This window comes from Salvelinus alpinus, chromosome 7 (genome assembly GCF_045679555.1).
Source record: "Salvelinus alpinus chromosome 7, SLU_Salpinus.1, whole genome shotgun sequence".
NCBI classification, from domain to species: domain Eukaryota; kingdom Metazoa; phylum Chordata; class Actinopteri; order Salmoniformes; family Salmonidae; genus Salvelinus; species Salvelinus alpinus.
This window is the reverse complement of record NC_092092.1, coordinates 51,206,661-51,221,501: the sequence shown is the minus strand read 5'-3', so window position 1 is coordinate 51,221,501 and position 14,841 is coordinate 51,206,661. Positions and strand designations below refer to the sequence as shown.

Below are 14,841 nucleotides of genomic sequence, written 5' to 3'. Positions count from 1 at the left end.
AATGCCTCTTTGCTTGACAGCATGGGAAAATCAAAAGAAATCAGCCAAGACCTCAGATTTTTTTTTTTAGACCTCCACAAGTCTGGTTCATTCTTGGGAGCAAATTACAAATGCCTGAAGGTACCACGTTCATTTGTACAAACAATAGTACTCAAGTATAAACACCATGGGACCACGCAGCCGTCATACCGCTCAGGAAGGAGACGTGTTCTGTCTCCTAGAGATGAACGTACTTTGGTGCGAAAAGTGCAAATCAATCCCAGAACAGCAAAAGACCTTGTGAAGATGCTGTAGGAAACAGGTACAAAGTATCTATATCCACAGTAAAACGAGTCCTATATCGACATAACATGAAAGGCCGCTCAGCAAGGAAGAAGCCACTGCTCCAAAACTGCCATAAAAAAGCCAGACTACGGTTTGCAACTGCACATGGGGACAAAGATCGTACTTTTTGGAAAAATGTCCTCTGGTTTGATAAAACAAAAATAGAACTGTTTGGGCATAATGACCATCGTTATGTTTGGAGGAAAAAGGAGGATGCTTGCAAGCCGAAGAACACCATCCCAACCGTAAAGCACGGGGGTGGCAGCATCATGTTGTGGGGGTGCTTTGCTGTAGGAGGGACTGGTGCACTTCACAAAATAGATGGCTTCATGAGGGAGGAAAATTATGTGGATATACTGAAGCAACATCTCAAGACATCAGTCAGGATGTTAAAGCTTGGTCGCAAATGGGTCTTCCAAATAGACAATGACCCCAAGCAAACTTCCAAAGTTGTGGCAAAATGGCTTAAGGACAACCAAGTCAAGGTATTGGAGTGGCCATCACAAAGCCCTGACCTCAATCCTATAGAACATTGGTGGGTAGAACCGAAAAAGTGTGTGCGAGCAAGGAGGCCTACAAACCTGACTCAGTTACACCAGCTCTGTCTGGAGGAATGGGCCAAAATTCACCCAACTTATTGTGGAAGGCTACCCAAAACGTTTGACCCAAGTTAAACAATTTAAAGGCAATGCTACCAAAAACTAAATGAGTGCATGTACACTTCTATCCCAATGGGAATGTGATGAAAAAAATAAAAGCTGAAATAAATCATTCTCTCTGCTACTATTCTGACATTTCACATTCTTACAATAAAGTGGTGATCCTAATTGACCTAAGACAGGGAATTTTTACTATGATTAAATGTCAGGAATTGTGAAAAACTGAGTTTAAATGTATTTGGCTAAGGTGTATGTAAACTTCCGACTTCAACTGAAAGTACTGGAAACAATAGAACACTATGAAATATCGGGGAAACCAGGCCTGGTATTCATAGCCGACTTTGAAAAGGCTTTCGATAAAGTACAACTGGAGTTTTTATGTAAATGGCTGGAATATTTCAATTTTGGAGAAACTTTTATAAAATGGGTTAAAGTTATGTATAGTATCCCTAGGTGTAAATAGTAAATAATGACCTAAGACAGGGAATTTTTACTGGGATTAAATGTCAGGAATTGTGAAAAACTGAGTTTAAATGTATTTGGCTACAGTGTATGTAAGCTTCGGACTTCAACTGTATGTAAATAAGGTATCTGTTTTAAATGTTTAATAAATGTGCAAAGAATTCTAAAAACCTGTTTTTGCGTTGTCATTATGGGGTAATCAGCTAAAGAGCTGCTATTAGCGAACATGTGTTTGGAGTAGGGCTGGCAGAATTATCATGTAATAATCGTCATAATACATTTGTTTTAGTAGTTTACCCAATAAATATAGTTTACCCAACAGCAGTTTTTTATTTTTTATATGAAGTGGGTAAAGTTAGTAATCATTTTACAAGCAGAACGGCATGGTTGGGGGGAGAAGCTTCATTTCCGAAAGTTCTTGTCACGTTCTGACCATAGTTCTTGTGTGTTTTACTTGTTTTAGTGTTGGTCAGAACGTGAGCTGGGTGGGAATTCTATGTTGTGTGTCTAGTTTGTCTGTTTCTATGTTTGGCCTAATATGTTTCTCAATCAGAGGCAGGTGTTTTGTGTTGTCTCTGATTGGGAATCATATTTAGGTAGCTTGTTTTGTGTTGGGATTTTGTGGGTGGTTGTTTCCTGTCTTTGTGTTTTCTCTGCACCAGATAGGACCGTATCGGTTTTGCCACATTTGTTATTTTGTAAGTGTTCACATTTTTTCGTCTATTAAACATGTTGAGCACTGGCTACGCTGCGTGTTGGTCCGATCCCTGCTACACCTCCTCTTCTCGTGAAGAGGAGGAAGGCTGCCGTTACAGTTCTGAGACAGGGGTTTCACCAAAGCTGTGTTGTATTCATTAAGCATGCCGTAGATCATTCTCAAAGATGCCTTGTGATGCATTACAAGCTCAAATCTTTTATTAAAATTTTTTTTTTTCCTTGGCAAGAAAAGGTTGAAGACCACTGGCATAAAACAACCATTCCATTTCTAGGAAGTTTTAGGGCTGTTATCTCATATTTAGTAGATACACGTACCAGATGTATCTGTTAGATACACAGCTACAGAGAGAAACACAGAGTAAAGGGGGGAGAGAGAGAGAGAGAGAGAGAGAGAGAGAGAGAGAGAGAGAGAGAGAGAGAGAGCGATGTAGAGTGAATAGAAGAGAGAGAGAGGGGGAAAAGGAGAGCGCGAGCAAGAGGATGACAGAAGGGGAGAGAAAGGCTAGAGGGAGAGAGACAGACAGAGGAAAGGGATATAGAGAAGGAGAGAGAAGGGTGGGAGAGGGAAATGGAGAGAGAGACAGACGGCGAGATAGTCCACAGGGTGCACTGGTAAGATATGCACCCAGGTGCATCTTGGGTAAAGAGTGAGTGAGTGGCCACTAGATGAGTTTTCATCAGTATTCACCTATCTGCTTATTCACCCTCCACTGCCTCCAAATGACTCCCTCACAACCTCGTTTCCCCACATCTCGCACCTATCTTTCTCTCCCTCCATCCATCTATTGCATGCATACGCATACACAGACTCGCACTTTCAGACAGGGGAACACACACTTCAAAAAACACAAGGACACTTATGTGTGTGCACACACCCACATGTATTCAGACCCCTTTGATTTTTTCACGTTTTATTGTGTTACAAAAGGGGATTAAAATTGATTTAATAGTATATTTTTGGGTAAAAAAATCTACACAAAATACTCCAATGTCAAAGCGTCATAAAAATGAATGAAAAAACCTCAAATACAGTCATTGCATAAGTATTAATCTCAAATCAAATCACATTTTATTGGTTGCATACACATATTAAGCAGATGTTATTGCGGGTATAGGGAAATGCTTGTGCATTAATATCTACTGTAACAATTCACAACAATACACACAAATCTAAAAGTACAAAAATCGTATTAAGAAATATATAATATTCGGACTAGCAACGTCGGAGTCTGGAGTATGAATACAGTATATATTTATAGATATACATACACTCACACACTGTAGTTGGTGTTGTCATTAGTTGACCTAAATTGCAGAGAAATCCGAGTTTTCTACGGCGCTTCAGCAGACGGTAAAAACTATCGGACCTCCTTGACATGGCGTTATTCCTTCTTGGTCAACTGTGCCGACATGGGAAGCTTCATGAATACAAAACGAATGCATCTTAAATGCATCCAATCTGGATATGTGGTGACCCAAAACACAGGGAACATTCTCTGGGGTACCTTTGTGTAGTTTCCTGTAAGTTACCAGGACGTCACTGAGGACCATGTCAAGACTGTTTTAAGGGTTTTCTCAGGACCTTCATTTTACTAGTCATTCGGAAGTTGCGTGATGGGAACATTCTATCAGGGAACTTTGTCTAGTTCCCTGTAAGTTACCAGGACGTCGTTGATGACCATGTGAGGACATCTTCAAGACATTCTTGGGACAGTCGTTAGGACATCGCATGATGGTCCCAGGTTTCCCAAACCATTATAAGTAAAGTAATGAAATTATATGGGGGGGTTTTAAGGTAAGTGGGACTATGTTCTGGAAAAATCTGGTAAAACCAGTGACCGTATGTATACATTTGACATCACTTAGTACTTACTTTTCAGGGCGGCAGGTAGCCTAGTGGTTAGAGCTTTGGACTAGTAACCGAAAGGTTGCAAGATCGAATCCCCGAGCTGACAAGGTAAAAATATGTCGTTCTGCCCCTGAACAAGGCAGTTAACCCACTGTTCCTAGGCCGTCATTGAAAATAAGAATTTGTTCTTAACTGACTTGCCTAGTTAAATAAGGGTAAAATAGAAGGGATTTAAACTCACAACCACTGGATTTGTAGTGCGTGGATCTTTCTGTTGGACCATAAAGTCTGTAGCATTCTCATAGGTCCCCTACACATTCAATATCTATAATACATCTCTGCACTGCTATTCTAGTTATTAGTTTAACCAACTTGACTTATTTCAGGGGATTATTATTCTGTTTTAATGTTACTCATGAATCACTATGATAAATAAAAACGTTTTTCTTGAGTGTATTTTTAACTGAGCCGAAATTCACTTTGATGTGCAAAGTGTAGAACAAGTTTCCATCCAATTGGCGACAGATTTTCATGCAAATATCCTCAAATCTGCATAAAAACAACATCCACATTTTCCCACCATAGGGGTGTTTCCATCAAACTGACTTGTTGTGGATAAAAAGCTGTATGTGATGACATAGCGCAAATACAAAGTATTATTGTGGTTCAATTCAAATGTATCAAATAGATTATAATTTTTTTAAAGTTAAATGGGTTTCCATCACATTTTCAACTCAACCGATGGCTTTCTGTTGCGATAATATAGCAAACTTGCCCAATCTGGTTTTGGCACGGTTATATGATGATGTATGGATAACAGACAGATCATTTATATTTGATCATTGTCAGCTATACACTCTGCATGCTTTTCTAATTTGTGGTGATAATAAAACAAAATACAAAATTGCGTGACTCCAAGTTTCCAGCAATAGGATGGGTTTTATATCAATATTTGTGTATAAAAGCATTTCCACCGCAATTGGCCCCAAAAAATTATCCCACCTTGTCTTGCCTATTTTGTTTTGTCGGCATTGGGATGTTTTAGACAAATTCGTGAGCTCAAATCCCAGGACATGTTCAATAATAATTACTGTATAAATAAGCACACACAAAGTAATCATGTACGTCAAATATGTAAGTTGAAAACGCCATGTTAAAAGTACTGTTTGTGTGTTGGTGTCCCTAACATTGCCAACAGACAAAGGGCTGGAAATGGATCAGTGATTCACCAATCATGGCCTTGATGGCCTTGTCAACAGTAACAAGGGACGATGTGTAATTAGACGAGGGTGCCCTGTGTAGTAGGCTTTCTTTTGGTGTGTGTGTATGTTGTCGTGGCTTGTCTTTAACATTAATCTGAAGACTGTCTAATTATCTAATTAACTATGTTTAATTGTTACCCAATTAAATTAATAATGTAACAATTAACTCATTTGGATGTGGGGCACCACGAGAGCGATTCTTTAAATTAAACTCTAAAAGGTCTTTACCTATCACATCTATAAACAGTCAACTTATTAATCATAAACTCGTATCATATCACCATTCTGAACAGTCGTAACCTCCTTGCATCTGCAAAAACCTGAGCCTTATTTATGATTCAGTACTACACAAATTTGTTTATTTATTTACTAGCTAATTAAATGGGAACACAGGATAAACATACACTCTAGACCAGTTATTGACTGGAGACTTAATACGCTGAGAACAGGTCCCAGGCGGAATGACAACAACATGGATGCTTGTTAAAGAAGAGATGGCGAGGGAGAGAAAGGGACAGAGACACATAAAATTGCCACATTCAGAAACTACTCTCACCTACAGTAACGATATATTTTGCACATAAACCACCGCCCGCTTTGAGCAAGAAATCATGAATGAATGTATTTACATATGCCTGGGTTCGCCGGGGATCTCTCGGTGAACGGGGCAGCCTTGGAAAGGGCCCTTTCGTGGCACGATTGTAAGGCTCTGATTGTCCAAAATGGTTCCAACAACTCTTCTCTTGTTGTCCTTCTTTGTAGTTGTCCGGTATCCAGTGCATTGTCGTGTAGTCCTGAACAGAACTACAGAGTTTATTTTCCTTCCATTCGCTCTTGAAGATGCTTCTTTGACGATAGGCTAGACAGCCATATCAATGGTTCCCCGGTGGGGTGATGAGTAGCGTAATACGATGGTTTGAGCAGAGAAACAGGATGGTACTACTTAATTCGCTTTCGAAGATACTTTACTTAGCACAGCTAATCAGCCGTACCAGTGATTGTCCGGGAGGTGAGTTTATCGTTTCCACCTCGTGTTGAAATTCAAAGTTCAGACCATTTAAAAAAATTGCATCTGCAGCTTCACACTTTCCTGGTATAATGTGTTAATTTCTTAACCCATCATCCATACCTTTTGCTCGAAAGGGGTGGTTCCGGCAGGCTGGCACGCTCCTGACTTCACTTCGGGGCGGTGATTACTCACTATGCAAAGTTATGCAAAACAGGTATCTCTTATAACTTCTCAAATCACGTTCCCGTCTTAAAAAAAACACTTCAAAAAAAATTCATATTACATGAACAACCCATAGTATGGAAACTTCATCTACAGTACCAGTCAAAAGTTTGGACACATCTACTCTACATTTCTTTATTTTGACTATTTTCTACATTGTAGAATAATAGTGAAGACATGAAAACTATGAAAAAACACACATGGAATCCTGTAGTAACCAAGAAAGTGTTAAAAAAATCAAAATATTATGTCAGACTAGGGGGTTTGGTCAAGACGTTTACACAGATCAGACACGGACAGAATTGTTTTAGCTCGGTTTCAAGGGTGTTTATTAAATAACAAACAAAAAGAAAAGAATAGGTCTCCTCCAGGATACCGTCTTCTGGGCTCCGGTCTTGCTGTATCCTGTGGGGAACAAAACCAAGTTCCCTCCGTTATCTCTGGTACTGAGCACGACTATACGGGAGTAACCTCTCTTCCCCCAGTCCCCACCCCCGTGTGCTGCCCTTCTGGCAGCTTTATGGGACTCGTCCAGCTGGTGAGCAATCAGTCCCCTTGATTACTCACCAACCACAATCAGCCCCAATTAGTCCTGGCCGGAGAGCCAGTCGAGCCCTGGCACATCCAGCAGACTCCGTCTGTCACCAGGTCTCGACGAGTCTCTCCCTGGTGGCTAACCTGCTGTATGCCACAATATATTTTTGATTTTAGATTCTTCAAAGTAGCCTTGATGACAGCTTTGCACACTTTTGGCATTCTCTCAACCAGCTTCACCTGGAATGTTTTTCCAACCGTCTTGAAGGAGTTCCCACATACGCTGAGCACTTGTTGGCTGCTTTTCTTTCACTCTGCGGTCCAACTCATCCCAAACCATCTCAATTGGGTTGAGGTCGGGTGATTGTGGAGGCCAGGTCATCTGACGCAGCACTCCATCACTCTGCTTCTTGGTCAAATGGAGGTGTGTTGGGTCATTGTCCTGTTGAAAAACAAATGATAGTCCCACTAAGCGCAAACCAGCTGGGATGGCGTATCACTGCAGAATGCTGTGGTAGCCATGCTGGTTAAGTGTGCCTTGAATTCTAAATAAATCACTGACAGTGTCACCAGCAAAGCACCCCCACACCATCACACCACCTCCTCCATGCTTCACGGTGGGAACCACACATGCAAAGATCATCCGTTCACCTACTCTGCGTCTCACAAAGACACGGAGGTTGGAACCAAAAATATCAAATTTGGACTCATCAGACAAAAGGACAGAGTTCCACCGGTCTAATGTCAATTTCTCGTGTTTCTTGGCCCAAGCAAGTCTCTTCTTATTATTGGTGTCCTTTAGTAGTGTTTTCTTTGCAGCAATTCGACCATGAAGGCCTGATTCACGCGGTCTCCTCTGAACAGTTGATGTTGAGACGTGTCTGTTACTTGAACTCTGTGAAGCATTTATTTGGGCTGCAAATAAATGCTTTGTTTAACACTAACACTTTTTGGGTTACTACATGATTCCATATGTGTTATTTCATAGTTTTCATGTCTTCACTATTATTCTACAATGTAGAAACTAGTAAAAATAAAGAAAAACCTTTGAATGAGTAGGTGTGTCCAAACTTTTGACTGGTACTGTTTGTAGTGGGTATTCTTTCCAAGTTCCAGTATTTCCTTTATAACATCAGAAAATAAACACAATTATATTAGTGCTCTATAGATCGCCTCTGACCATTCCCCACGTTCTAAGTTCGAAATATTGTTCCAGTATTCGCTTTTGAATGTGTTAGAGTTTCAGCGGGAAAAGGTCTGTTGAGACAAAGCACGTTCCTTTGGTGAATTAGGAGAGCGAAGACCTGGATCTTCTCCCTTGATTTACTACAGGACGTGACTGTCATCTCCACTAGTTCTCCCCCCCCTCTTCTACGGATGAAAGGGGATATGATTATTCATTGCAAACCTGATCTGACATATATGGATTCTCGTGGTCAGGCAAGACAATGTAAAATGCATTCGGAAAGTTTTCAGACCCCTTTACTTTTTACACATTTTGTTATGTTACAGCATTGTTCTAAAATGTACTAAATAGTTTTCTCCCCTCATCAATCTACACACAATACCCCATAATGACAAAGAAAAACAGGTTTTTAGAATATTTTGCAAATATATAAAAAATTAAATTACTTTATTTACATAAGTATTCAGACCCTTTGCTATGAGATTCGAAATTGAGATCAGGTGCACCCGGGTTCCATTGACCCTCCTTGAGATGTTTCTACAACTTAATTGTAGTCCACCTGTGGTAAATTCAAGTGATTGAACATGATTTGGAAAGGCACACACCTGTCTATATAAGATCCCACAGTTGTCAGTGCATGTCAGAGCAACAACCAAGTCATGAGGATGAAGGAATTGTCCGTAAAGCTCAGAGACTTGTGCCGAGGCATAAATCTGGGGAATAGTACCAAAAAATAGATCTCCAAGAACACAGTGGCCTCCATCATTCTTAAATGGAAGAAGTTTGGGACCACCAAGACTCTTCCTAGAGCTGGCTGCCCGGCCAAACTGTGCAATCGGGGGAGAAGGTCTTTGGTCAGGGAGGTGATTTTCACTCTGACAGAGCTCCAGAGTTCCTCTGTAGAGTTGGAAGAACCTTTCAGAAGGACAACCATCTCTGCAGCACTCCACCAATCAGGCCTTTATGGTAGATTGGCCAGACTGAAGCCACTCCTCAATAAAAAACACATGAGTTTGCCAAAGGGCACCTAAAGGACTCTCAGACCATGATAAACAAGATTCTCTGGTCTGAAGAAACCAAGATTGAACTCTTTGGCCTGAATGCCAAGCATCACATCTGGAGGAAACCAGGCAGAGCTCATCACCTGACCAATACCATCCCTACGGTGAAGCATGGTGGTGGCAGCATCATGCTGTGGGGATGTTTTAAGTGGCAGGGACTGGGAGACTAGTCAGGACTGAGGGCAAGATGAACAGAGCAAAGTAGAGAGATCCTTGATGAAAACCTTCTTCGGAGCGCTCAGGACCTCAGACTGGGGTGAAGGTTCACCTTCCAACAGGACAACAACCCTAAGCACACAGCCAAGACTACGCAGGAGTTTCTTCGGAACAATTATCTGAATGACCTTGAGTGGCCCAGCCAGAGCCCAGACTTGAACGCAATCAAACATGTCTGGAGAGACCTGAAAATAGCTGTGCAGTGACACTCCCCATCCAACCTGACAGAGCTTGAGAGGATCTGCAGAGAAGAACGGAATAAACTCCTCAAATACAGGTGTGCCAAGCTTGTAGCGTCATACCCAAGAAGAGTCTGTATTCACTGCCAAAGGTGCTTAACAAAGTACTGAGTAAAGGGTCTGAATACTTATGTAAATGTGATATTTCAGCAAAAAAATGGCTTTGTCATGATGAGGGGGAAAAAAGGAATTTATCAATTTCAGAATAAGGCTGTAAAAAAAAAGAAGAAAAATGGAAAAAGTCAAGGGGTCTGAATACTTTCCGAATGCAGTGTGTGTGTGTGTGTGTGTGTGTGTGTGTGTGTGTGTGTGTGTGTGTGTGTGTGTGTGTGTGTGTGTGTGTGTGTGTGTGTGTGTGTGTGTGCGCATTAGTTGTCATGCATCTAAATTACATGAACTCATGGGAGAAGGTGAAGGCTGTAATGCTAGTGAATGCTGACTCAGGAGAATGCTTGCGTGAAGGGATACAGAGGTGGAATTTACTTCTGGGCTGAAAACGCAGCACAATATTAGGATTGTGACTTAGGAGAGATGCTTTTCTCTGGCCTTGTCACCAACAAGCTGCTATGAATAAAGTGTAAGAACAATGTGGTGCTTACATATGCTATGAATCGCTGACTGATGAATAATGAATAAGTACCGAATGCAGGACTTGGGGTACATCGCAATACTCTTAAGTGACCTACTTTTCTCTTCATTCTGCACTAGTTTGAAAGCAATATGGTGACTGGCATCCAGATCTTTACTTTCAACTGTCCAGTTCTTTCAAATTAGTGCAGATGAAGGCGAGGACATGAGGAGATGAAGCCACTCTAGAGTATGGAGATGCACCCCTGGACTGCCAAACCCACTGTCGAGCACTGCAGTCCAAATTAAACTGACAAATCCCATTTCTCTCCATCCCTACATGATCCCTTGGGCGCTAATGAGAATTTGTGCACGTGGCGGCGAGAGGTGCTGCAAAATGATAGCATCATTGATTGTTTGCCATGAAGCGCGCTCAAGATGATGGATGATTTTTAATCAAATGTGTCATTTGTTATAACATAAGTAATATTTCAACAGATGGAGTAAATGACAATTTTAAGTCTTCTGTTTTATTTGAATTGAATCAGGTTCTAGTTTCTTGGACCGTGCATATCTTTATTTATCTCTGTAGGCAATTGAGAGCTATCCGTTTTATTTAGGTAGGATACTCTGTACTGTGTTTTCTCCTCCTTTTCTATCAGCTGATAGTCTTCCCCCCCCCCCTCACTCATTCAAACGAGATTGACCCCCGCCCACCTTTGCCTCACTAATCTTCATAAATCAACACTGAGTGAGACACCCTGTCCTGTCCATCTCAGTAGTCGTGTTCCACTTCTAGTCCTGTTCACTGCTCAGTCATCCGGAAGACATGACCTCTCTCTCTCTCTCTACCCCCTATTTCCTTGCACTCATATGCATATCCACACATTCAAATGGCTGTCCCCCTGATTGCGCTCGCTGCTAGGCCTGTCGGGCCGGTTAGCCGCAGAATGCTTATGAGAGCGGAAGGGAGAGAGTCACTAACAGTCGCTAACCACTAGCTAGAGCTCCTAAAAACACCTGAGAGAGCCAAGTCAGAGCACAGCCCATCGGATTACTGCTCACAAAGCCTCCCCACTGCTTCGTGGGAATTATGTATTTAGCGCCGCATGGCTTATCCTATGAGGGGAATATTGTTATGGTTTGTCTCTGATCATTATCGTCACGACGATGACTAATTATGTTATGTAATTGTGTTTTAAAGCCCCTTGACTAACAAACGCTGACTGGACTAAGCCTAATACAGAGGCTGTGCAGCTCTCTGACCGCATAATAGCGCATGATGAGAATGGGAGTTGATTTTTGGTAAATCTTGTTGTCTAGGCTACTTTCTTCATCTTTAGGGAAAAGGAAGAAGCAAAAATGTGAGAGTATCATTACTCAACCCTATAGCTATTCCTCCTTTTAACTATTGTACCTCGTCCGTTTAAAATCTCTAAAAAAGGTGACAACTTCGAACAAGTTCAAACCCTCAGCGATTCTAAACCTAGGTCTCATTCTCTTCCCCGCTCCCTCTCTCCTAGTCCTCAGACTGAAAACAAGCAATGCAGAATCGAGGTTGGTGTCTTTTCTGTGACCAATGCTGATGACGGCCCGGCGGATGTGATTCGGCGAAGTGCTCGTTGTGACAGGCAGGAGATGCGAGCCTGTCGGCTTATCAAAACTCAGAACCTGCCTGAGCAGCGTTAAGTCACGGTTGTCGGACCGGGCCCGCCATCCCGGGCCCGCCGTCCCAGGCTACACGCGAGGACCATGCGCTCAACTTAAATGTGTACGGAGAGGGGGAAGGAGAAAGAGAGGAGAGAGGGAAAGATTACAGAGATATAGGGGTGATACAGAGCGAGGGAGAGAGAGAGAGAGAGAGAGATGGCAGAGATGGGGGTGAGAAAGAGAGATGGGGGAGAAAGAGAAAGAGACGCCTCAACCCCATGTCCTCCACGGGAAGCCTGGAATCGGATCCACACTAAACTGACAGGCACTCAATACGCTTAGATAAGCACAGCGAGTGACGGCAGTGGCTACGTTATCCGTCAGAAGCTTTAACTTTATATGTTTGATAAGTGGAATAGGAGAAGGCCCACGTCAAGCAATCTCAGGCTAAGATTTCTACTCAATTGAAAGTGAATAGCAATCTCAGCATTGTTTACCCCCCATGGGAGAGTCCTTGGAGACAACTTTTGTTCTACCAGCAGCAAAATATTGCACCTAAATGTATTGTTTTATTAGTCAATGGGCTCCCAATAGAAGTTGCCATTGGGCACAGATCTCAGATCAGCTTGCCCTCCCCCAATCCCATGCTTACCCTTAAGCACAAAACTAACCTTAGATCAGTATCACTCCCTAGTCCATATACAGCCTACTGGTCCTATAGCTAGAGGGAGAATATAACACATGTTGTTTGACAGCCTCTATAGACAGGGCCCAGTAATGAGGTAGGTCTTTGCTGGGGGAGATGGGGCTGGAGAGATGGAGTGGAGGGAGAGGAGAGTGGGCATCAATCACTGGTTAAGCTGGGCCCCGAACAGCGCTCAGGGACCTATTAGAGTAAAGTGCAACAGCAGAAGCTCATGGGAAAGAGCATGCTGCATGCAGTGTAATTGTGTGTACATGAGGGGGATTCTGTATATATATATATATACTGTATGTGTGTGTGTGTGTGTGTGTGTGTAGAAAGTGTTTTGGTCAAATGTCACCCTTGTAAAGGGTTACTGTTGGATGACACTCGGCTAATTAGTGTAGTGTCTTCATAATGCTTGGTCCATGGCAATCACTTCACTGACGCTTCTTCCAATACTTTTCTTTTCCATTTCTCAGAGAGAAAAAAAATGCTCTCAGTTGTCACTTGTGTGAACACACACACACGACACAGAGGCACACAATGCCTTGGCTGTATGTGTGACAGCTGTGGCCGCTTGGTGGCCTTTAAGTGGCTGCTGTCATTTGTTCTTTACTGATCAGCAGAGAGTCACAAGACACCCCCCCCCCCCTCTGAATGGAAAAGTTAGAAATGTCAAAAGGCCACAATCATAAGAAAGTGGAAATCAGCATCAGCCAGACTATTATGAGTCCCATGACAAAAACACACCATCAGAGAAGGGTTTATTTGGGTATTTTCCGCTCATAATTTCAAATCAATCGGTGACATATTTTTGGTTCAATCATAGATGAGTGCTGAGTGGAAAGGATGACGTATATCACTATTAATTTTCATAAAAATAAAAAAACGATTGACTCTGACAGTGAGTCTGTGTGTGTCGTTGGAATGCTTGTGTATAGCACGTGTCAAACCCTGCAGAAACAACGACTAGGGGATTCTTTGGTTCAGTTTACCATGGGACCAGGCCCTGCGCTGGCTGTCAAAACCTCTTTACTTTGGGTCAAAATCAACTAGCTCCCTACGAGCCCCGAAAACACACCACACGTTCCCCATTTTATCCCTGAAGATAACGAGACAACTGAAAAGCTTTGGCCGCAATTTGTCCCCTCCAGCTCACTGTACTTGAAAGTTGGAACTGCTCTCACAAACCGGGACTGTGGCCTTGACTCTAAAATGTACTTCAACCCCATTCAAGTGCTGTATTTTCACATGCCAGCTACCCAACACTGATAGATTCCGGAAGATATAAGTAATTGATTACTCTCGACAGTATAATTACAGCAGAGATCAAATGGAGGTTGACGCTTCAATTAATTTTGGCGGCTTTAATTCAAAGTGGGTACTTTTAAATTGAGTTCTGACGAGTTGGAGGGAGCTTAGGAACAACTTTCCTGCCAAGCTGTAGATTTGATCATAACCTTCTGACTAAAATAGCTTACCTTTGCCATTACTCAGGATTATGCCTTTGAATAGCCGAGCGGCTTTCAAGTTTATGTGTCTTGCCCTATGTTCAAATATCAGTGTCCTAATTAGAGGTTCATTGTTAGTCCCTTTTTCGGGGCGGCCTTGGTACGAATCTTAAGTCGTAAATCTTTAACTCACACATTCAGTATTAGAGCACTATAGGCTAGTTCTTCTGGCTGCAGTACGTTCGTGACATGGCTCTTTACCACACATAGGCACTCAAAAGCAGCGCGCTAGTAGGGCTAGCTCTTCTGGCTGTATCTCTGTAACGTTGCCTTGGTGACACACTGAGTCATCGCTCGTTAACTCAAACACTCAACAGTGGCACTATGCTAGCTTTTTTGGCATGGGCTGAGGCTTACCAATGAAGCCCAGCTGGGAGAACTCCAAGATCATCCACTCGTCAGACGGCTGCTGCAGGGCAAAGTTCTTCATCGTGGTGAAGTAATTCGGACGGGCCACAATGTCATCCTCCAGCTGAGAGAAAGTGAGAGAAGAAAAACGGGAAATAAAGACAAACATTCTGTTCTGTGCTTATTTCTCTCATTAACGTGACAATTCCCAGTCATTACGTTTAATTAAATACTAATTGGTGTAATTTGTAGCAATGGGGTTTTGTGATTGCAGCCATATGGCCATGACTATTCAATAATTGAAAACTCTGGAAGGGGTTGAAAACATTACACATCATGA

At 42.2% G+C, this 14,841-nt stretch overlaps 1 protein-coding gene across 1 annotated transcript in view; it reads right to left on the bottom strand.

The window, feature by feature from the left end:
• The window catches only part of mgat4b (alpha-1,3-mannosyl-glycoprotein 4-beta-N-acetylglucosaminyltransferase B), a 215,224-nt gene that overhangs the window by 30,397 nt on the left and 169,986 nt on the right, over positions 1–14,841 (bottom strand). Inside the window, exon 8 of the mRNA XM_071410634.1 lies at positions 14,511–14,625. Within this exon, the coding sequence (XP_071266735.1) occupies positions 14,511–14,625 (115 nt within the window). The remainder of the gene's footprint in view (positions 1–14,510; positions 14,626–14,841) is intronic.